This window comes from Ascaphus truei, chromosome 10, assembly GCF_040206685.1.
Source record: "Ascaphus truei isolate aAscTru1 chromosome 10, aAscTru1.hap1, whole genome shotgun sequence".
In the NCBI taxonomy this organism is placed as follows: Eukaryota; Metazoa; Chordata; class Amphibia; order Anura; family Ascaphidae; genus Ascaphus; species Ascaphus truei.
The window spans coordinates 4,628,620-4,653,894 of NC_134492.1; the positions used below are offsets into that span (position 1 = coordinate 4,628,620).

At 41.6% G+C, this 25,275-nt stretch overlaps 1 protein-coding gene across 1 annotated transcript in view; it reads left to right on the top strand.

Moving 5' to 3' along the window:
- The window catches only part of LOC142504031 (uncharacterized), a 211,279-nt gene that overhangs the window by 120,687 nt on the left and 65,317 nt on the right, over positions 1-25,275 (top strand). The window contains exons 17-19 of the mRNA XM_075617140.1: positions 407-451; positions 17,097-17,150; positions 18,672-18,716. Coding sequence (XP_075473255.1) covers positions 407-451; positions 17,097-17,150; positions 18,672-18,716 — 144 coding nt within the window. The remainder of the gene's footprint in view (positions 1-406; positions 452-17,096; positions 17,151-18,671; positions 18,717-25,275) is intronic.

Consider the following 25,275-nt stretch of genomic DNA (forward strand, 5'->3'; position numbering starts at 1 on the left):
ATGTTACCTTAGTAATATTATCTATTGTTACAGTTTGCAGCTCAAACTGCTGGGAATATTGGCAACAAGTTATAACAAACGGGAAACTGTAGCAAAGATCTTGCACTGCTGGGGAGGTGGGCTAAACCTGATATAGAAATCAGAGGATACTCAGTGTATTAAAACGCATTAAAATGGCATTAAGAGTTGAATTAAAAAATGAAAACAAGGCAGTAAGTATTATCTAATACTCCAGCACTGATTTAGTTAAAAACACGCACACACGCAGGATATTGCTTGGGTTGCTCCTTCAGAGGAAATGTCTTAATACAACATTACAGTTGGTTAATGAAAATAACTCATTAAAATCCCCCCACACCAATGTCACTGAGCTCTAACCCAGCCCCTGTGATCTGCTTTCTTTCAGGGCGTGCCTGGGCCACCTGGGAAGAAAGGTCCCAAGGGGAGACCGGTAAGCAGCAGTGACACAGACTATTGTTACATTATTGATTTGTATTAATTGTCAGAAGTGTAATTTGGGTGGGTAAAGAATAGGCAAACTTGATCCGTGAGGCCCACTACCTCATCATCCCACGCTTCAGCACGGGGCCAGCAGGACTAATGGGATTCAGTATGTTTGTGTTCAAAATCCAAATAGATTATCAATGAATTGATCTAAACTAAGCCCCCCATGTGTTGTATAAGCACACTAGCAGAAGTTGAAGCGATGGAACAAGCTATTATTGTTCCATTAAACCCACTTGTTCACATTTACAACCTCACTTTGTTATTATTCCTTGTTTTAAAATAGTTTATTATATCATTCCTGCTGAAGTGAAAAAGAGAAGAGTTTATTTGTACAAGAAACCGCCACGAACCCTGCTCTGTCCTACAGAATTCAGTCTGAGATCCCGTCCTTCCCGTCATTCACGTCATTCACACAAGGAGCTCATAATGGTGGCAGAGGTCCCAATACTTATTTAGGAATTTCACGTGTGATGAAGGAGAGGGAGAAAAACAATGGTAGTGATTGATTTGCGAAACATAGGCACGTCAAAGGCGCATTTCCTCTTGCCCGATTTTAGTTTTAGTTTTAATAAATGCAGCAATTCCTTGTCTTTACGGCAAAGTAATTATCTAAGCTAACGATCGATCCGTTCTCCCGTGATCAATCGGCGGAGATCCTGCTTCCCAGGGCACACAATATGGCCGCCTAGTTCAAAAGAGGAAGTGGTGTAGCTTCTTAAATAGTTGCTATAGCAACCTAAGGAAGCTCAGTACATTAACAATAATTAAAAACAGACAAAGAATGGGGCGGGGGGCTCTAAGTATTTAATACTATTCAACTGATTTTCTTTTAAAATGAAACACGTTTATTATTGTATATAAAATGCTGCTTGTTATGTTGCTATGAAAGCAAAGTCCTTCCCTCGTAATTGGGGCAATAGGTCTGCCGTCTATACACAATGTGTTTTTGACTGTTAACCCCAATAAGTTGCATGGTCCAGGTGTCGACACATCATATGCTACTAATGCAGCCACAAGCCACAAGGTGGTCACTGCTGCCTTCAATTCTTCAGTGCTGGGCTCTCGATACCAATACGTTCATATAATGCATGTGAGCGATATACCCCAAGTATTGGCCCTGTTTCTCTTGGTTGTAAGAAAAACTTTGAATCAGATTTTCACTTGTAAACAGATAGGCTGCAGGATCTAATAGTTTGTGACAAATGGAAGATCTATCCCTGCAAATCCATGCAAAGTATAAATCTGTTACATTCAACTGAATGTACGCTGATACCTTTAGCAATCCTACAACTCCACTATATAATCTGTGCAGCTGGTGTGACCAGAAGCAGACAGAGTATACCCAGCTACAGTGGCATCCTAACATTTATAAAGTGCTTTAAGGGTGCTGACCGCCGTACTGGTCCCAGAAAGAGTAAGATACCTTTTAATGGACCAAACATATCAATCATACAAGGTTGTCCTGTGCATACGATTTGGAGACTGCAGATGTCTTTTCAGCAGTATGAAGTGCTTTGCAAACACATGCTGTATTTACTGCTATTTAGGAAATGTAATTGGCTGGACTCTGATTTCACCGCAGTATTGAGTTATTTTAGTTTCCGCTACTTACTCAGAAAAACACATGTATGACATCATCGGAAACTATAATGTGTAGCCCTGAGTATGCAGCGGGACAGACGGGCTCTGCAGGTTTTTTGTGGACTTCACCCAATGATATGCACATGTGATCTGAACATATTACTTAGCTCTGCCATAGTGTTTCTGCTGTACATTGTGCGTCTGTAATACACGACAATAAGAAGGGACATTTCAACTAGTTGAATTCCTGTTGAGTCATTTTAACTATATGAGAAATTGTAAGTAAATAGTGTGCTTTGAAACTGTAATCCACAACATGAAATAGTACATTGTATTTATTATTTACATGTTTCATTTAACACTGTTTTAAAAATGCAACCAAACGTGAAAGCAACAGTAACTCCAAACTCCCCCTTCACATTGTTCCTTGTAACCACCCCACACCTACGTGGCAGTCACGGGAACGTGGAAAGTCCAAGCAAAAGTACCTTGGTGTATACTGTATATAGATGTATATATGCTAATTGTAGATAGATGGATAAATAAATACATTGACTGCAAATAGACTAGTTCAGGGCTAGCCAACTCTAGTCCTCAAGTGCTACCAACAGGTCAGGTTTTCAGGATATCCCTGCTTCAGAATAGGTGGTACAGTTGAAGACTGAGCCACCTGTGCTGAAGCAGGAATTTCATGAAAACCTGACCTGTTGTTAGCTCTTGAGGACTAGAGTTGGCTACCCCAGAACTAGAATATATACATATAGAATACTGTATAGCTATAGTTATGCTCATATCACTGACAATCATCACGTACAGTTTGAGGGAAACTGCAAGTTGCATCCATAAGTAGGAAAATACATTAACTTGGAATTAGCTATGTAAACATTAGACCTCCTGACGCTTACCTCTCCAATAAATATTTGGATCTGAATAATGGCTTTAAGAGTAACGTACAATACTGTAAAAAATACTAATGCAATTGTTGATCTGTGTGACTAATATTGCAGTTGTGTATTAAATGTGGCGTTAGAACAAGGAGTTGACTCAAGGTATACTATATTGAAGTACAGTTAATTGTTAGCACTTGATACTCCATCGTTGCAACAATGCGCAGGATTGAGAATGCCACTCCATGCACATCTTGCCACATGTATGTGCACTTGGAGCAGCTGTTCAAGGGCGCATACCGCTGTGGGACGTGTGAGCGGGTGGTCTCTTTGATTGTGGTGGTAGGGGACTTTATTATCAGGAAGGTAGATAGGGCAATCTGTTGCCATAACCAAATGAACCAAACAGTTTGTTGTCTCCCAGGGGCCCGAGTTCGGCACATTGCGGGTCGGGTAGACAGATTTTTGGGAGAGGCTGGAACTGACCCGACGGTCTTGGTACACATTGGCACCAATAACAAAGTTAGAGAAAGATGGACGATTCTAAAAAATTATTTCAGGGATCTAGGCCGCAAGCGTAAGACAAGGACCTCCAAGGTAGTATTTTCTGAAATACTACCAGAACCCTGCATGCTTTAAACCATGTGTTCTATATTAAATCTGAAAAGATGCTGACTTTTAAAGGCCATAGATCTGGGAGACTGTTGGAGCTTATTGAGGTATGCATGGCTAAGAGAGTGGCGTAGAAAGGACGTTTGGGGTTTGTAGAGCATTCTGAGCCCTTTTCTGAGAGGTGCTATCATTATAGTAAGGATGGATGGCACCTCGATGAAGAGGGATCTTCTCTGTTAGGAGGGAGGATGTTAAAAAGGTTGGAGGATATTTTAAACTAGGAAAAAGTTGGCAGGGACAAAAAGCAGATAATGAACTAGACAGAATCGATAGGAATGGTGAAATATCAAGGGGTCGTGGAGGGAAGTGGGAGTTTGGCAAGCAGGCGGACACCCATATTAAATACAGATAATACTAGTAAACTTCTAAAGACTAAATCAAATTGGAGTAGAAAGGCAGGAGCAGGTAAGATAACAGTAGCAAAGACTGGAAAAACTTAAATGCATGTTTGCTAATGCAAAAAGCCAGACTGATTAAATTGGGGGAGCTTGAATTAATAGCTACAAGGGAGCAGTATGATATTATAGGCATTACTGAAACATGGTGGGATGAAACTCATGACTGGGCAGTTCATTTAGAGGGTTCTATCCTTTTTCTCAGGGATTGAGCAAATAGAAGAGGAGGTGGAGTATGTTTATATGCTAAACCGAATCTAAAACCTATTATAAGGGAAGATGTTTTTGAAGCGAATTATGAAAATGTGGATAGAACCTTGTGGATAGAAATTAGCAGTGGAGGTAAAAGTACAAAGAAAATGTTTGTAGGGATATGCTATAAACCACCAAATATCTGTGAGATTGAGAAAGCCAAAATAGTTTTGCAAATGGAGAAGGCATCAAACCTGGGTCATGTTTGCATAATGGGTGATTTTAATTATCCAGATATAGACTGGGGCAATGAGATTAGCCTTACAACATAAGGACATACAGAACCCCTATAAGCTCATATTGAACCCCCAAAATAACCAAAATATATATATATGCGTATAGATGTCAAAGAGGAGTGCTACTGAGCATGGCAATATATATTTAAACGTGTTTCATGTTCTGTCTCTGGTTTTAAATATATATTACAACAAACGGAAACAGGTTTTTGGGGGTGCTTAAAGACAATTACATGGCCCAAATTATTGAGGAACCAACCAGGAGAGGGGCAATACTGGATGTGGTCATTTCAAATAATGCAGAAGTAATAAAAAAAATATTAAATTCCGGGAACATTTGGGAAATAGTGATCATAACTAGAGATAGGAGAATTTTGGATTTTAACAGTCCGATCCGGGGATCCGCACATTGGTTTGTTAAAATCCACCTGCGGATTGTATTTAAATGGTGGTTTTTGGTAAATCCATACGGATTGAAACTGGAACAATCCGTCAACAGATTTTACACCGTGGAACGGATTTTGAATGGAGTGAAGTGCGGGAAATTCCGCAAAACAGATTTTGACAGTTTTGCCTGTCTAATGATAACATGGTCTCATAAAATAAATGATCAAAAAATATTATTTGGGTTCAACAAAGACTTTACATTCTATAAGGCAGATTTGAATAAATTGAGGAATAACCTACAAGGAATAATTTGGGATGATGTTTTTGCAGGAAAAATGTAGCAGATAGATACATGGTCAGTCTTTAAAACATTGTTAGAAAAGCACACTTCTCAGTGTATACCCTTGGGTAATACATATAAAATAAATAAGTCAAAACCAATGTGGCTAAATAAACAGGTAGGGGAGGAAATGGAAAAGAAGAGGTAGGTGATTAGTTTCTTAAAGTCAGAAGGGACGGAGACATCGTATCAGAATTCTAAGGAATGTAACAAAAATTGCAAAAGGGCAAACAACTTAGCCAAAATTGAAAATGTAAAAAGGATTGCAATAAGAAGTAAGATTAACCCTAAAAAGTTATTTAAGTACCTTAATAACAAAAAGATTAAGAAAGAAAATATAGGACCCTTTCAGTGTGAAATGGGCTGGCAAATTATTGGAGATAAGGAAAAAGCAGCGGTATTAAACAAATTCTTTGCCTCTGTTTACCAGGGGGAAAAAATCAATTTCAATAGTAGTGCTGCAGGAGGAAGCCACAACCTCCATATTAATGAACAATTGGTTAGCTGCGGAAGAAGTTCATAAGCGACTTGAGAACATTTAAGTAAATAAGGCACCTGGCCCCAATGGCATAAATCCAAGAGTTCTCAAGGAGTTAAATTCAGTAATGGCAAAACCATTATATTTAATATTCAAGGACTCCATTTCCACAGGCTCAATACCACATGATTGGCGTAAAGCAGATATGGTGCCTATATTTTAAAAGGGAGCTAGATCACAACCAGGGAATTACAGACCTGAAAGCCTGACATCAATAGTGGGGAAGCTACTTGAAGGTACAGAATAATATCCAGGAATACCTAATGGATTACAAAATTATTAGTAATAGTCAGCATGGATTTATGAAGGATAGATCTTGCCAAACTAACCTTATTAGTTTCTTTGAGGAGGTAAGTAGAAATTTAGACCAGGGTAATGCAGTTGATGTGGTCTACTTAGATTTTGCGAAGGCTTTTGATACGGTTTCACACAAGGTTAGTGTACAAAATAAAGCAAATTGGAGTAAAAATATTTGCACCTGGATTGAAAACTGGTTGAAGGACAGATAACAGAGGGTTGTCATAAATGGATCTTTTTTATGTTGGGCTAAAGTTGTGAGTGGAATACCACAGGGATCAGTACTGGGACCCCTGCTTTTTAACTTGTCTATTAATAGCCTTGAGGTTGGCATAGAGAGAAAAGTTTCAAACTAAATTGTGTAAGGTTGTAGAATCAGAACAGGATGTCATTTCTCTCCAGAAGGACTTGGAGAGACTGAAAAGGTGGGCAGGTAAATGGCAGATTAGGTTTAACTCCGCCAAATGTAAAAAGTTATGCACTTGGGAAACAAGAATATACAGGCGACTTACAAATTAAAGGGCGAAAGATTAGGCAAATCTTTGATCGAGAAGGATTTAGGAGTGCTTGTAGACAGCAGGTTTAGCAATAGTGCCCAATGTCATGCAGTAGCTGCAAAGGCAAATAAGATCTTTTTTTGCATTAAACGGGCAATGGATGGAAAGGAATTAAGCATAATTACAGGTAGTCCTCGCTAACCAACGTTTCACTTTACAACGAATGGCATATCCAACGCTTTACAATGCAACCCTATGGGCCGTTTTTCAACGCTGGAATGCATTATCTGGCATCTGAATGCGTTATCCAATGCTCACCGCCACTGATTAACATGGGACTCGCTTTACAATGGTTTCAGTATCCAACGCTATTTCCAGAACTGATTCTGTTGGATAAGCGAGGACTGCCTATATGCCCGTCTATAAAGCATTAGTAAGACCAGACATGGAACTAGAAAAAGTGCAGTGAAGAGCCACCAAATTAATAAAGGTGATGGAAAATCTGATTTATAGAGAGAGGCTAGCTAATTTAGATTTGTTTATGTTAGAAAAGAGGCATTTAAGAGGGGATATGATAACTATATACAATTATAATCGGGGACAATACAAGGAGCTTTCAAAAGAACTATTCATCCCACGGGCAGTACAAAGGACTCGGGGTCATCCCTTAAGGTTGGAGAGAATGAGAAGATTTCACCTGCAACAAAAGAAAGGGTTCTGTACAGTAAGGGCAGTTACAATGTGGGATTCATTACCCACAGAGACTGATGACAGATACAATAAATAGTTACAAAAAAGGTTGGACATCTTTTTAGAAAGGAAAGGTATACAGGGATATACCAAATAAGTATACATGGGAAGATGCTGATCCAGGGAGTAATCTGATTGCCATTATTTGGAGTCAGAAAGGAATCTATTTTCCCCTTATGAGATATCATTGGATGATATGTCCCTGGGGTTTGTGTTTGCCTTCCCCTGGATCAATAAGTAAGTACAGATATAGGATAAGTATCTGTCGTCTAAATTTAGCATGGGTTGAACTTGATGTCTTTTTTTCAACCTCATCAACTATGTAAGTATGTAACTACTATGTAACTATACCTATAACAAATACAAACCAGCGCTTCAAAAAAGTCCAATAAATGCAAATATAAGGTAATATGAAATACCTATTACAGAAATCCAATCTGGAATATCCGGATCCACGTGAATAATCCACAGAGAATTTTCCTCAGGACGTGAGATTAAACACAAACAACATAACAACAAACAACTAAGACGGGACAAGGCTAACACTAACAAACAATGAACAATCAAAACATTGCTGAAATATACAGTTACGCTAATTTAGTCAAATATTAAAGAGACAATGTCTGTCTAAAAATCCGAGTTGTGCTGCGCAGCTGGTCCGGTTTCCAAAAACCAGAATCCAACTCACAACAAATAGGAGTTAAATCGGCACAGCCAAACCGTGGCGGGGGGCTCCTCCGCTGCAGGGGCACGTCTGTGCAGGCGCTCCGATGCCGTCTGTGCAGGCGATCCGATGCGGTCTGTGCGCTCCGATGCGGTCTGTGCAGGCGATCCGATGCGGTCTGTGCAGGCGATCCGATGCGGTCTGTGCGCTCCGTGTACCGCGCTCAAGCGCAGGAGCAGACGTGGGGGGAGAATTTTAGAGAGCTGCTGGGCTGTTCCCCCAACGTCTGCTCATGCGCTTGAGCGCGGTACACGGAGCGCACAGACCGCATCGGATCGCCTGCACAGACGTGCCCCTGCAGCGGAGGAGCCCCCCACCACGGTTTGGCTGTGCCGATTTAACTCCTATTTGTTGTGAGTTGGATTCTGGTTTTTGGAAACCGCACCAGCAGCGCAGCACAACTCGGATTTTTAGACAGACATTGTCTCTTTAATATTTGACTAAATTAGCGTAACTGTATATTTCAGCAGTGTTTTGATAATTTTTTGTTAGTGTTAGCCTTGTGCTGTCCTAGTTGTTTGTTGTTATGTTGTTTATGCCGCAGTCCACACTGTGATTGTCCCTTGTGTTTAATCCCACGTCCTGAGGAAACTTCTCCGTGGATTATTCACATGGATCCGGGTGTTCCAGATCGGACTTCTGTAATAAGGTTTCATATTACCTTATATTTGCATTTATTGGACTTTGAGGCGTCGGTTTGTATTTGTTATATGTACGTTTCCCTGATCTTGTTGGGCCAGTTTGTTATCAGGCAGTCGTGCTTATATGTATGGGGGCTATGCACTAAGCTCCGTGCTTATATGTATGGGGGCTATGCACTAAGCTCCGTGCTTATATGTATGGGGGCTATGCACTAAGCTCCGTGCTTATATGTATGGGGGCTATGCACTAAGCTCCGCGCTTATATGTATGGGGGCTATGCACTAAGCTCCGTGCTTATATGTATGGGGGCTATGCACTAAGCTCCGTGCTTATATGTATGGGGGCTATGCACTAAGCTCCGCGCTTATATGTATGGGGGCTATGCACTAAGCTCCGCGCTTATATGTATGGGGGCTATGCACTAAGCTCCGTGCTTATATGTATGGGGGCTATGCACTAAGCTCCGTGCTTATATGTATGGGGGCTATGCACTAAGCTCCGCGCTTATATGTATGGGGGCTATGCACTAAGCTCCGTGCTTATATGTATGGGGGCTATGCACTAAGCTCCGCGCTTATATGTATGGGGGCTATGCACTAAGCTCCGCGCTTATATGTATGGGGGCTATGCACTAAGCTCCGCGCTTATATGTATGGGGGCTATGCACTAAGCTCCGTGCTTATATGTATGGGGGCTATGCACTAAGCTCCGCGCTTATATGTATGGGGGCTATGCACTAAGCTCCGCGCTTATATGTATGGGGGCTATGCACTAAGCTCCGTGCTTATATGTATGGGGGCTATGCACTAAGCTCCGCGCTTATATGTATGGGGGCTATGCACTAAGCTCCGTGCTTATATGTATGGGGGCTATGCACTAAGCTCCGCGCTTATATGTATGGGGGCTATGCACTAAGCTCCGCGCTTATATGTATGGGGGCTATGCACTAAGCTCCGTGCTTATATGTATGGGGGCTATGCACTAAGCTCCGTGCTTATATGTATGGGGGCTATGCACTAAGCTCCGTGCTTATATGTATGGGGGCTATGCACTAAGCTCCGTGCTTATATGTATGGGGGCTATGCACTAAGCTCCGTGCTTATATGTATGGGGGCTATGCACTAAGCTCCGTGCTTATATGTGTGGGGGCTATGCACTAAGCTCCGCGCTTATATGTATGGGGGCTATGCACTAAGCTCCGCGCTTATATGTATGGGGGCTATGCACTAAGCTCCGTGCTTATATGTATGGGGGCTATGCACTAAGCTCCATGCTTATATGTATGGGGGCTATGCACTAAGCTCCGTGCTTATATGTAGAAGTTCTCTGTACACTTTCTGATTATATTTAGTCGCTAGTGGTCACCACACACATTGTTTGTAAGCAGTAGCGCTTCCAGCACGTTCCTTTTTGTTATACTATGTAACTATGTAATTCTGTATATAGCTACAGTATGTAACTATGTAATTCTGTATATAGCTACAGTATGTAACTATGTAACACTGTATATAGCTACAGTATGTAACTATGTAACATTGTATATAACTACAGTATGTAACTATGTAATACTGTCTATATCTACAGTATGTAACTATGTGGTACTATATATAGCTACAGTATGTAATACTGTCTATAGCTACATTATGTAACTATGAAGTACTATATATAGCTACAGTATGTAACTATGTAATACTGTATATAGCTACAGTATGTAACACTGTATATAGCTACAGTATGTGTCTTGCCAATACTTACTAGGCCAAAAACACGTGATGAATGCCTACCCTCATTTTGAATGTGTTTATGATTCCATTTGACCAGGCTGCTGGGTATTCATATAATATATGGAGAGAAACTAAATGTAATTGCTGCTGTGCACATTTGTATAAGCAAAGCATCGGAAAGGAGAGGGGTGAGTGCAGCTAAAATAAGGCGAGACTGTAGCTTGTTGTTTAAACTATTTTTGAAGCATTTTATTCTAAAATAAAACCCCTTGTATAAATAGACTCTGCCATATAAAAGGAACACATGCTGCTGTACCAATTCAGATTGGATTTCATAGCTAGGGAGATTGCCAAGAAAAGAGCAGACACGGGTGAGATATAGTGCCGGAGGAATGGGGAACGGGACACACTGCAGTATGTGAGCGTTGCCTTGGAGGCGTACAGTACAGTACAGTACAGTATAGTACAGTATAGTACAGTAGTTGAGTAGCTGAGATTCTGTACGGATTGCAAATTGTTGCCTGTGGTAAGCATGTCTGTGTTTTTCAATGCCACCTGTTACCTCTATATTTAGTGATCAAAGAGCTGAAGAAAGCTATTTTTATGACAGAAGGGACAATCTTTAACATTTGAGCAGTATATGTTAGGGTATGTGCGATTAGGTGTTCAGGAGGAATTTGGCAAGAATGTATTTACTGCAAAATCCTGGAGCCGGTGAGGGGATTACAACTTCAAATGTATCCCCCAAAGTAGAACTTGTCTGCACCGTATCCTGATGCATTTCTACCACCTTCAGCTATCGAGCTATTCAAGGCCTTAGATTAAAAATAAAAAAATTTAAAAAAACATGCTAATTGCTTCAGATCAACTGTGTATAAACATCTCCTCTGTAGTGAATGGATTATAAGTAAAGAGGTATATACAAACGTAAAGTCAATAAACATGTCACATGCAGTATTAAATATTACATTTGAAGATCAATGTTAGCGTAAAATGGGCCAAATTTATTTCGTATACATACATTATTCGATGCAAATGTTTCTAAAAGGTGTAGATTCAAAATGCTTGGGGACATTGTGACGTTTTGCAAAATGTATCACAAAACAAATGGGCAAATTTACCTGGTTCACTTAGGTCGGGGCTCTCAACTCCAGTCCTCAAGACCCCCCAACAGGTCAGGTTTTCAGGATATCCCTGCTTCAGCAAAAGTGGCTCAATCGGTCTCTGCTTGGGCACTGATTAAGCCACCTGTTCTGAAGCAGGGATTTCCTGAAAACCTGACCCATTTGGATCTTGAGGACTAGAGTTTGAGAGCCCTTGATGGAGGCAATCATTTTGCACATCGGTATATATCAGACTGGGCTTATCAAATTGCCACTGGTTGTATGGGAAATGTGCTATCTTTTTACTTTCTAGGTCAATTCATATTTGGAATCTCATAAAATCATTTTCGACCAGTACATTTATTTTTGTTCCACCGTATGAACTTCTGTGTTTTGATAGCAGCAGCATATGGTTTAAATTAAAAGAGAATAAATCTTTAAATGAAAGTTTCAAAAACTTCCACAGCAGCTCATTCTTCCTAATGGATTTCCAGCGTGTCTCGCCCAAGCTGGACGGTATGTGCCTCGGATTCACAGGAACAAAGCCTTGACCTGTTCATCTTAAAAAATGAGGGCTTTGTTTTCACACTAAAGGTTTAGAAGATTTAGCTGAGAATGCAGTTCTGGGTGTGTTAGGAGTCCCTGAAACACCTGTGAGACACAGATGGTCTGTATTTAGGAACGCTTTTAATAGTTCTTCCTCATGCTACTGTAATAAACACGTGTTTTCGGAAATTAATATTTCTGAGTGCGCTCATTGTAGAATTGAATGTATCCGTTCTAATTACGTTGCATCATTTCAAAGGCAAATATCTCAATGTGAAATGTACAGATGTGGTAAATATTATCGCACCCGTTAATGTGAAGAGTGGTGCTGACGCTGGCACGCTACTTAAAACATGCGTTAAGGATCATTTACCCGGCAAATAAGACGTGCTTAAGGAGAGAGTGCAGATGTTGACTGAGCCACCTATTGAGCCACCGGCGCTGAAGCAGGGGTATCCTTAAAACCTGACCTTTTGGTGGTCCTTCAGGACTGGAGTTGGCCGCTCCTGGTCTAGACTCACTAAATGGCACACTCAACCCATTGAGTGAACCATTATTCCTACCATTGTGCCATTATCACTAAGGTGTGTGTAGAAACAGGGCTCACTCTAAGGAATTAATTATATGTATAATCTGGAATATATTTATGCTCATACATAATAACTGGCTACTGTGTTTTAAAGAAATAAATGGGTACCAAATAAGTAAATGATGGCAGCTGTCTCAGCTCCATTTCTAAGGCGTTGTATTGTTGATCTCCTGGATTAACTGATTTCTGAATGTAGGCAGAGTATGGCCATGAATATGCGCTGACTCCTTACCTGGCAGGAACAGGTACATACTTCATTTCTATTTATTTAGGAGGCTAAACGCAGTGCCTACAGGACATTTTTTAATACCTAATTATTTTATTATAAGGTACAGTAATACAGATATTTTTTCTTTCTTAAATGCTCAGATGAGAATTTAGCATTCAACACCAAAACAATGAGTATTGCACTGATGGCAGAGGCCAAAACAGGACTTCCAGCAAATTTCAGGATATCAATTCCATGGAATCGAGATAACGAAACGCCCGGTCATTCTAACCTCTTCCAATTTGGAAATACTGAGACATATATGATGTACAGTTAGACCCCAATGACACGACGTGAAGCCTTGAGGCACAGTGTGAATTTTGCATTGTTAATCTTCCAAAAATTCTGGAAAACATTACTCAACTACTAGAGAAGTTTACTCATTCCAAAACAATCACATGCGGATCCCCTCTGTACACCCGTCAGAAATATCCTTACTCATCGGCGGCTGTCTCCTCTGCAGTATCTGAGCTGGCATGGGGTATATTTAGTTATCTCCCATTTGAACAAATAGATATTTCTATTGATAAATCTAGTAGGCGTTTTGTGCCTATATGTAAATCGAGTAAACTTTGGTAAATCCCTCATATCGTCAGTCTTTAAACAAAGACATTTGGCAGGCTTCCAAGCTCGAATTTAAAGTCCTTTAAAGAAGTAATCCATGCATTCTTATTTCTTCATTTTTTTAAAATACAGGATAGAAGCAGGGGCTCTCCGAGCTGAACCCCATTCATTTCAGCTATGGGGACCCCCCACTTCTGGAGTGTAACGCTTGCGCTCACCACGAACAAGGCGGGACCCCGGTACTGAGGTGTGAAAGTACAAGGCCAGGCACCCACAGCAGCTGGAGCACGCCTGGAGGGTGGACAGTCAGCATAGCCGGGTCTGTGTTGGAGAGAGTGAGTTAGTATGAGTACTTGCCAAAGTCATGGGGCGGAGCCAGTGGGTGGTCAGTGTCCATTGTGCCGTGGTCAAGGGTAGGAGCCAGGAGAGTGGTAGATTGTCTGGAAGCCGAGGTCTGGGATGGAGAGGTGTGGGTAGTCAGGTACAAGCCGGGGTCTTTATCCAGAGGGGTCCTATAGTCAAGCCGGGGTCTTTATCCAGAGGGGGTCCTATAGTCAAGCCGGGGTCTTTATCCAGAGGGGGTCCTATAGTCAAGCCAGGTCGGTACACAGGAAAGCAACAGAGAACACAGCAAGGCACAAGCAAAGCAAGGCAAGGCAAAACAAACGCAGGAACACAAGGTCACAAGAGTTATGCTCAGCAATCAGGAAGTGAAAGTCTTAAGTAGCACATAGGAACCAATGAGACTGGGGGTGGAACGGAGGCGTGGAGTTCAGGATAGGCTGGAGGAGACAAGGGGCACTCAGGATGCTTGCCACGCAGCGGGGTAGTGGTGCACGGCGTCACGTGAGCGCGCTGCGTGAGAGAAGCGTGGTGCGTCCGGGGGGCGGAGCTAGGCTCCAGGGCACGGGTAGAAGAGCTGCACATGACAGGTAGGCAGAAAGATAGTCTGGACCAGCCATGGCTATATGCAGTTTAAAGCCCCCGGTCACATGAGCCAATAGGAAGCTGCACCAAGTGATGTCACAGCTTCCTATTGGCCCGCAGGGCCCGGGAGCTTTGAAAAGCGGCCATATAGTGAGCCCCGGAGTGGCTACTAGTACCCACTACAGAGGTAAGTACCTCCAGAAGCAGGGTGTCCCCGGAGCTTAAAGGAATGGGATTCAGCCTCGAGAGACCCCCTGCTTCAATCATGTATTAAAAAAATGGGGGGGGGGAGGGGGGTGGAAGGCTTGGGTCGCATCTTTAATTCTGACATAAAACGATCACACAAAATGAAACATCTTTTTCCAACCGTTTTTACCATCAGAATTCTTTGGGATTTAGGAACAAATAAAAAAAAGTCTAGATTGCATTAAAGGAGGACCCGGTAAGGGTTCTAGCAGTTTCAATGTCTCCTATCTTTGGTTGGGTAGGTTGGGGTAACAGCATATGCAATTGGTATCTCAAGTATGGAGCATCCTCATTAACTTGCGGTGCTGGTATACTCATTTCTAGGGCTAATCTGGGCAGCCGCAGCTAGTTGAATGCGCGATGCTCTTCAATTAAGCCAAATAGTGACGGTTGATCATAACTATATTTTCAGTTAAAAACATATTGATTGAATTCTATCACTCAAATACATTTTAAGCTGCAGACCAACCTTAGGCTGGGGCCATGACGCCTTCACCCGCGCGGAGGCGGGGATTTGAATCGTGAAGCGGTGGGCTTTCCCTGGTCATGGGGGACAGGCCATGGAGGGGTGTGCCTAGGGGTGTCACGGAGCTGGTTCGCCCTCATTGGGCGAACCGCTCACGTGACCGGCCTGTCGCGCCAAGAAATCAGTTTCAACTGATTTCTTGCGCAACGCACGCCCTCTCCCGCCTCCGCACGCCGCATGGACGCGATCAACGCCTTAAATCAGTCTGAACGCTCAGCGTGAGTGAGAGGCAGGAAGGCCGGACAGCATGAGGTTACAGTAATCAAGACGGGAGAGAATGAGGGCCCGAGTCAGAGTTTTAGCAGTCGAGCAACAGAGGAAAGGGCGTATCTTTGTTATATTGCGGAGGAAAAAGCGACAAGTTTTAGATACGTTTTGAATGTGAGAGAGGAGTCGAATGTGACCCCTAGGCAGCGTGCTTGGGCTACTGGGTGAATGATAATACTTCCAACAGTAATGTGGAAGGAGGTAGTAGGGCCAGGTTTGGGAGGAAGTATGAGAAGCTCTGTTTTAGCCATGTTGAGTTTAAGGCGACGGAGGGCCATCCAGGATGATATAGCAGAGAGACATTCAGAAACTTTGGTCTGTACAGCAGGTGTAAGGTCAGGGGTTGAAAAGTAAATTTGTGTGTTGTAAGCGTAGAGGTGATATTTAAATCCAAGAGATGTGATTAGGTCACCTAGAGAGAGTGTGTAAAGAGAAAAGAGAAGGGGTCCCAGGACAGAGCCCTGGGGTACCCCCACAGAGAGATCAATAGAGGAGGAGGAGGAAGAGTTGGCAAAAGAGACACTGAAAGTACGATGGGAGAGGTAAGAGGAGATCCAGGATAGAGAGCTTTGTTACAAATAACAAGAGTATGGAGAATGTGAAGGAGAAGAGGGTTATACAAAAACCGGCAGCCTGGAGTGCTGCTTTAGGGTGAGTCCCCAGTCTTCACTGTGGCACGCGCGCCCGGCGGGGAGGGGGTTGGGCGTTGCGGGCACAGCGCTACACCGCGATCGGTGGTCTGAGGGGAGAGGGAAGGTTTGCGACGGGAGGGGGAGTGGCTGTGGGTTTGCGGGGCGTGACCATGACGTCCCGCGACTGGTTCGCCCTCATTGGCTGAACCGCCGGCGGGGGCGTGGCCACGCCTCCGTCGCAAATACTAATCACAAATTCCCCTGCCTGAAAACCTGTCGCGCACCGCTGGGGAAAGGTGCGCGACAAGGTAGGAACTGGGACCGGCCGGACTGGGGGGGGCGGGGCCTGATCGCACAGCGCACGCCGAGGTGTGCGCTGTAGTAGTTATTGGTACCGCAAACCAGAAAGGGAGCACTTCTGTTAAACTGGGAATTGAAGAAATCCCTCGTCACGATATGAAATATACTGCATTATACTGTCGTTTACATGGTTCTAGGTTAGCTATGGGCAGCCGTAGACAATCGTGTCCCTGAAAGGATTCGTGTGCACTCTCCAGACCGGCCCACATTCTGAGTATCGCAGATTTGGAGTATCAGTGATTTTATAAACTTCAGTGGTACAAATCTATTAAATGTCATTTATGGTACTGAAAGCTCCACACCTCACGCATTTAGTTTCCTGGCAGTTGACAAGTTTGTCTTTTGTCAGAGTTTAAATCTAAAATGCTGGAATTGAATAAAACTAAAGAGTTATGAAACGACAAGAACGCAACATTTTGATCACTTCAGTACCACAACTCTAAGCTTGTACAGAGACGCTCCAGAGGATTTTTGCAAACACGTATTTCATCACAAGCCGTTTGGGGGCATATTTATAATTCAACTATATACAGTATTTAGTAGTAAATGAATTTCACAAGCACTGTAATAATGCAGCCTGCAGCAGGGACTGGCTGTGATGATTTGTGTTTGTAATCCTATAATCCCTTTTTGTGCTAGGGATTTCCTGGAGACTTTGGTGAGCGAGGTCCCCCTGGTCCAGATGGGAGCCCTGTAAGTATCTGCTCACTACATACGCGGGACGGTTTGTAGGTTGGTTTATGGCACTACAGTGCACAGTATTATAGAAATAATAAACAATCTATTGCACTAAATCTGTAGCATGTGTGTATTATTGTATTTAACTTTTACACAACTGGAGGCCAAAGGAACACATTGTATTCCAATGTATTACAAACTGCCTAGTAATAAACCGTAATATCTGTGCTTAATTGTGAGGTCACCGTGAGATGCAAACGAAATGTTTTTAACCCTTCGGTGCTCTCATGAATCCTGATCTTTTTTACAACAGTTTAGGAAATAAAGACATTTCAGTGGGAATGGGACATTGGCATTTAAATATGCCCAAAGGACACAATTACAGCCCCTCAATGCTTCTAGATCACACTCTTATTTCTAAAATCCACTAATAAATGAAATTCCATCTAATAGCTTCATGAGAAAATCGTTGGGAACATCCATGACTAAGTCTTAGAAACATCCTTCCAGAGTTTCTGCTGTGTGTCACATTTACAGAATAACACTGGTGCTGTCTACAAACATTTTATATATATATATATATATATATATATATATATATATATATATATATTATTATTATTATTAATATTATTTATATTATATATAATATATATATATATATATATATAAATATTGCTTGTGAGCACATTCACATGTCTTTGACAGGACTGCAACCCTGCTTTTCGCCATTATCACCTAGCATACAGTGCTTCCACTGCAGCAATGGATTCTGGGAAATGACATGCAAATGATCACACAGTGCCACCTTTTGTCTCAAGTCCATTATTACATGGAGCCCCTAAGCCAATGCTCGCTGTATTAAACACAGCTTTTAAACATAGCCTGGGATGAGACGCAAAGCCAATAAACCCGCTCACAGACAGACTGAGGTTGGTTGTACTGCTTTGCAACTTGAGTCTTTGGGTAGGTCCTCACCACACATTATTAATGGTGAAAGGCGGGGTGCAGACCTGTCTAAGACATGTGAATGTGCTCACAGGTGATCTTTTTATAGGCTATACGGCGGAGGGTTTTTAGTCACCTTTTCACCCACCATAATATGTATAAAATTAACCCATATGTTGCTGTGTAGAATCTGAGCTCACATCCAATTTTTTTTAAACAGATGACTGAAGCAGGGGTCTCTGGAAATGAACCCCAATTATTTCCCTGGATCCCCTGCTTCCGGAGATACTTACCGCCATAGGGGTGCTGGTAACCACTCTGCTCGGTTAACAAGGTTCATGTAACGGCGGAGTTTCAAAGCTCCCACACTGCGGACCAATAAGAAGCCGTGATGTCATCTTTGCTGAGATACCTGCACCCCCTCTGGAGGTCTGTACCTCGGGAAGCAGGCGCTCCCCAGAGCTGAAATTAATGGGGTTCCGCCCTGGGTTCCGCGCTGGGTTCCCTGCTTCAAACCTATGTTAAAAAACAGTCATTTTAAAAAAAGCGCGAATTGTTCCTTTAACAAACCATGACTATATTTTAAAGGGAACCGTTGGCGGTGGGGGTCCCGCTGGATTTCCTGGGCTGAGAGTAAGTATCATGTGTTTCATTCCCAATGTATGGATATCATTTTATTTATTTATTTGCCTTCGCAGGATGGGTTGGGGAAAAATACAGATTTCTACATATACAGAAAGTAATGTCTTTGTTCTTTCTGTTACCATTAATTATGGTAAAATGTTACGGAAAACACACTTTATGTCCTTGCTTCCGACCAGATGGCAGGTGAGCAGGTCTCCTAACTGAGGTCCGGGAGGAGATCGAAATGTTGATCTTTTTATTTAATACATTGATATTCTTCCTAACTTAAAGACGTTGTGAGTTGCCAACATTTTTGTGATTCACTCCTAACAACAAGACCATTCCTCTTGTATCACAATATATATATATATATATATATATATATATATATATATATATATATATATATATATATGTGAAAACAAAGAAAAACCTGGCGCCAAAAGTTCATTGGATAATCCTGTACTCCTCAGGGGATCAGCACACTTGCTTGACAGGCCATATAGGGGAAAAAACACAAACAGACACAGATCATAGTGCAACACTGTAGGGTTAAAACAGGTCTACACTAATACACACACTGCACATATAACATAGAGACTCCTAGTGACTATAAAAAGTATTTATTAAATAAAAAGAACTATGCCATAAATGGTTTGGACAAATGAGAACACCGCTGGTCATCCAGATATGAAAAATCAGAGCCCTACTTACAAGCAGCAAGGCAAATACAGGCAATGCAACAAAGAGTCTTCCGGCTGCTGCTGATGTCTTTGCAGAGATGTGATTCCTGCTGCACCGTGACTCTCGTGCTGACTCTCCCTCCAGGGGTTAACAGGAACAGTGGCAGTGTTGGAGGCCTGCTTGTGGGGCTCACAGCTCTCCTCCACGTGAGGCTGCTCTCCTCACTTCCTCCTCCGGTTACACAGGCTGTCTCAGCGTGCCTGCACGCGAGTGTGCACGTGCCCTTAAAGGGACAGTACAAACGTCCTGTATGCCAAGAACTAACGGCTGCAATGGGGCTCAAATGTGACCAAGTGTCCCAAAAAGTCCAATACCAAGCTCAAAGTGACTGTGTCACCTGCCCAGGTGACGCTGAGACAGCCTGTGTAACCGGAGGAGGAAGTGAGGAGAGCAGCCTCACGTGGAGGAGAGCTGTGAGCCCCACAAGCAGGCCTCCAACACTGCCACTGTTCCTGTTAACCCCTGGAGGGAGAGTCAGCACGAGAGTCACGGTGCAGCAGGAATCACATCTCTGCAAAGACATCAGCAGCAGCCGGAAGACTCTTTGTTGCATTGCCTGTATTTGCCTTGCTGCTTGTAAGTAGGGCTCTGATTTTTCATATCTGGATGACCAGCGGTGTTCTCATTTGTCCAAACCATTTATGGCATAGTTCTTTTTATTTAATAAATAGTTTTTATAGTCACTAGGAGTCTCTATGTTATATGTGCAGTGTGTGTATTAGTGTAGACCTGTTTTAACCCTACAGTGTTGCACTATGATCTGTGTCTGTTTGTGTTTTTTCCCCTATATGGCCTGTCAAGCAAGTGTGCTGATCCCCTGAGGAGTACAGGATTATCCAATGAACTTTTGGCGCCAGGTTTTTCTTTGTTTTCACTTTCACTTTCTCTGTCAGTACTGACAGTATTACTAGGCAGCCTTTATATATATATATTTTGCAATTGTCACACTGGTGTTTTAGTCTTTAGCGCTTGTGCACATTTTTTCTTTTTCACTTTTTATATATATATATATATATATATATATATATATATATATATATATATATATCTTCTGTCCGTGACGTTTCTGTGGCATAACTTAACCGTGACCCTTTAGGGATAAAAGTGCGACATCTTTAGACTATTTTCTAATGGTTTATGCTATATTTCTATCATTTAAAAATAATGGGATAGACCATGCTCAAAAATAATAGAACAATATATGTGTTTTTTGGAGAGTAGAAGTCATGTATTCAACTTGCAGAAATTCCATCAGTGATATGAAGAGAGACATTTTGCAAATGCATCGCTTAGCATCAATGTGCAGGGATGACCCTCTCCGGTCCTCAAGGGCCACCAACAGGTCAGGTTTTCAGGATATCCCAGCTTCAGCACAGGTGATGCAATAGTTGACTGAGCCACTTGTACTGAAGCAGGGATATCCTGAAAACCTGACCTGTTGGTGGCCCTTAAGGAGTGGAGTTAGCCCCTGCACTAATGTATTTGGTTCATAATTTGACTCGTATATGCAAATTATGGTTTGGAAACTGATTATATGGAATGAGAGCAGAAGTTAATGAAGATTTATGCAATTAAATAGTATAATGAAATATATATCAAGTTTTGTATTCAATTATATATCTTGGCCCATGTCACCAGGTATGAGGTGCAGTATAAATGTAATAAATAATAAAATGTAAACTCTGACAAGCAGAACTGTGTGACATGTACATGCAATAATCTGCTTTAACAAACCGAAGGGAAAGCTTAAATGTTGTGACAGTGAACTTTGTTAAATAGTCAGTGAACAGGTTCATCCATTAAAGCTTTTACGGGTCTTTTTTTCAATGGCACAAAAGGTTTGCAAATCCCAGAATGCTTTAAGGAGTAAACAAAACAGGACTGAATAAACCTGCCACACCTGCACGAGTCCAGTTGGCAACCATATTTTTAGGGTCAATTGGGAAAAGGAGTAGTACTGTGCATTGGTAAAGTCATTGCCTTTGTCGGAGGGGAAACTGGATGAAATCCCAGTGTCGGCTCCTTACGATCTTGGGCAAATCACTTGGTCTGCCAGTGTCGCCGGCACCAAAAGGATAAGAGAAAGTAAGCTCCTTGGGGCCGTGTGTCTGAATCATTCTAGCGCTGCTAGCACTCTATATCCATAGATATCTTCAAATAAAGGTTGGACGTCTTTTTAGAAAGGAAAGGTATACAGGGATAGACCTACTAAGTAGACATGGGAAGGATATTGATCCAGGGAATAATCCGATAGCTAATATTTGGAGTCGGGAAGGAATTTATTTTCCCCTTATGAGACAGCATTGGATGATGTGTCACTGGGGTTTTTTGTTTGCCTTCCTCTGGATGAAAATACTGTTAATACAAGTGTAGGATAAAGTCTCTGTCGGCTAAATTGAGCATAGGTTGAACTCAATGGAAATGTCTTTTTACAACCTCATCTACTATGTAATGGCTGCAATATATAAGAAAAACAAAAATACTGTTATTACTACTTTTTGCCATAAACTAAATTTGTGTATATTCCAAAAGCAGAACATTCTGTTGCGCATATGTTTTGAATTACTACATTGGAAATGTCCTGAGAGGACAGCCGTGGACTGCGGAGGTACAAGAGCAGCACTGTCTTTAACCTGTAAAGCAGAAGAAAATCTTGTTTATTTATAAAATCGGTGATAAACTTGAGCAGAGGAGTGGCCATGTTGCAGTCTACCATGGAGTAAGCATCCAGTACATTGGTGCTGTTGAGGGAAGACCCTGCTTCCAGCCTAACCTGTGAATAAGCTACAATTATTGAAAACCCCAAATCAGAATATTTCCTATCTAAAGCCAATACCAGTTCATAGAAATCAGTTTGCTCTCTGTCTCTGGCAACATGTCTCCTAAGCAACAAAGAGTCAAAGGGACAAGAAAATATCAGGAAAACTCCCACCTTCAAGCTTTCGAGAAATAATTTAAAACCACTCACCTCTCCTGTGTAGCATTTGATTTGCGTACAAGCCACAAATGCTCCCCATATTGACCAATGTCGTGAAACCCTTGGGTAGTTGGCACTAAAAAAACGATTGATTGAAGAAGAAGAGGTGACCTCTTCACAGGACCCTACTCCTTTCCTTCAATAGAGCCCAGACTCGGTATTGTCTATGTTGCTCAGTCTATAGCAATATCACTGCTTGTGTGGATTTACCAAGCTAAAAAATATAATTCTCAGCACCAATCAAGATTCCCAGTGTTGGGGCAAAGAAATTCGAATACGGAAGACCAAGTTGCTTCTAATTTCCTGGCCATTATCAATGCTTTAGAGCAACAAAACCTTGCTCCCTCTGCCAAAATAGGCAACCTGGAAAACAGATAAAGGAGCAAGAACCATACTAGGTATCCCAGAAGATCTTAAATCTCCTGTCTTTTGCCTCTAAAGATCTACAGAAAATATTCGAAATAAATGAAGAATAATTGTCATTGATTGTTGATGAATGTCTCCACAGACTGGATCCAGAAAGAAACTCAAACTCCTTAAACACCAAATCAAGACCAGTTTTGTTAAAGCTCCTAAATGTTTTTAGACAAAGTAGCGATGCTGAGAGTGTATCACCTCCTTTCAGAAATGTGTCATGGAGACTACAAACTCCTTATCTTTCAAGACTATTCCCCTGATCTTAAAGAATAACAGCACAAATTCTCCATCTACTCCTCATTGTTTACAAGTGTCAGTAAGGGCTCACTACTATATCCTGTGAAGCTGTTCATCTTTACGGGGAACCATTGACCTGGACTTTACAGAATAGGCTCAAGACTACCTACAAGAGCTCGCCATGGAGGGAACTCCTGTTCCTTCCTCGCGGACCCTCAGAAGCCAAAAACGCAAATTTGGATTGACTTCTCCTCCACTTAAAGAGTAGTCACGTCATCCTTACTTTTGTTCCTTGTATTCTCAAATGCTTCTCAGAAATATTGAAATGTTCCTTTGAGTAGAAAATATAATTAGTTGGTAAAGACGAGATTAACATCTCCTTGCAGCTTCCTCTTGTTAGGCAGTCGCTCTAAACTAGGGTAGTCCTCACACACAGAGGTCTTAGGAGGAGAGATCAGAGAAGAGGAGCACACCAGAGGTTAAAAGGGTATAAACTTCCAGAGCCCCTTGCTGTATAACACTAACGGACAGAGACTCTTAAAAACCACCACAATACAGCGTTGTGACCAGCTTGATTGTATTTTATATGTAAGTTATGTATAGTTACCTTTGTTAAATTAATTTATACCCTTTTAACTTCTGGTGCACTCCTCCTCGCTGATCTCAAATGTCTCTCCTTTTCTTTCATTGGGACTCAGCCTAACTCTAGTGAAGGGTTTTCCGCAGGCCTGGACTTCTGCCTCTCCGGATTTATAGCTATTTACTGGTATTCTTGTTACAGTTAAGGTTTTAATGTGTGTGGTTGTGTTATTATATTGTTTCTCATTGTTACGTGCACAGCTGTGGGAGGAATAATTTTTATGGGGGTTGGTCCATAACGTCCCGAATAACGTCCCTTGCTTCACTTATTAATGGAATTAAATCTTGCGAATTTAAACTTCTAGTAAATCTGATAGTATGGTTTGAAGAACCACGTGAAACATGCGAGGAATACGGAGGCATAAGGTCGTAGCTCGCTCAGGCCAGGATTGATGAAAGTATGATGCAGGGTATAATAACCGTTCTGGCCATTAACTTGGCAGTTTCTGCCAGAACTGGCATGATGCTGACATCATGGTAATCCCAGCCTAAAAGAGATATAAAGTAAATATTGCCATGATCCAAGAAACTCGCCTTGTCTGAAGAGCACCAACCATTAACGTGTGGTGCGGTGGGAAAGTGATGTGCATACAACGGTGCCAAAAATACGTGCCAAAAAATGTGCCAAAAAACATATGCTGCAAGTAGATGACTAATCATTAAAGCCAAAATGTATAATCCGGTATAATTTATATATACACACATAATGGGGTTTTTGTTCAATTTTATTTGTGAAGATTTAGCAAATTTGTCCTAATTCATTGTTTTGCCCAAATTAAGCTATCATTTTTTTACTATCCCCAGCCCCACAGCATTTTATCCAATTTCCTGTCTCACTTTGTCCTCACTGACCGTTGTACAAATACAGCAGTGCCATCCATTGTTTTGTGTGCACCTTGTGTTGCATATCTAAGGAATACAGATCATTATATATACATAGGTTTTTCTGACTGACTTTTCTAGCTTTTCTGTTCTTAATACTGTACATACAAATATTTATTTTTAATTTTTTTTTTTTAAGTTTATGGTAAATTTACAAATGTCCATTTAAATTTACATCATTACATTACATCATAAACATCAAAAGCACAAAAGCGCGTGATCCAGAAAAATAAACCCATTAATGCTGCAGGTCCCAAGCCTTTTTATTAGTGCTTTATTTGCCATTTAGGACAGATTGGCTGAAATGAGCCTTTCTTGTGCCTTTAATTAGCAGTCATGTCTAGTACAAGTATAAGTGTTTAGAGACACTTTTGTCAGGAAATCCTAGACTACGATTCAAGTGGTGAGTACTTCTCTGAGGATCTTTTAAAGAAGAGAATCGCTCTGTTTTCCTGTAAAGATGGAGCTATTCCAGCTGGCTTCAGGATCTATAGTTTCTTGGACTATTTGTACATTTCCAAAAAATCAGCATGGAACAATCTGGTAGTTCTTAGCCAAAAGAAAATAATTTTACCCTATTGCCAAAATCGAGCTTCCCAGCTGAAGATCTGAATAGGATCAAGTGAGGTGTTTGCATAGAGAACTTTGATTTATTGGTATGTGTTAACTACA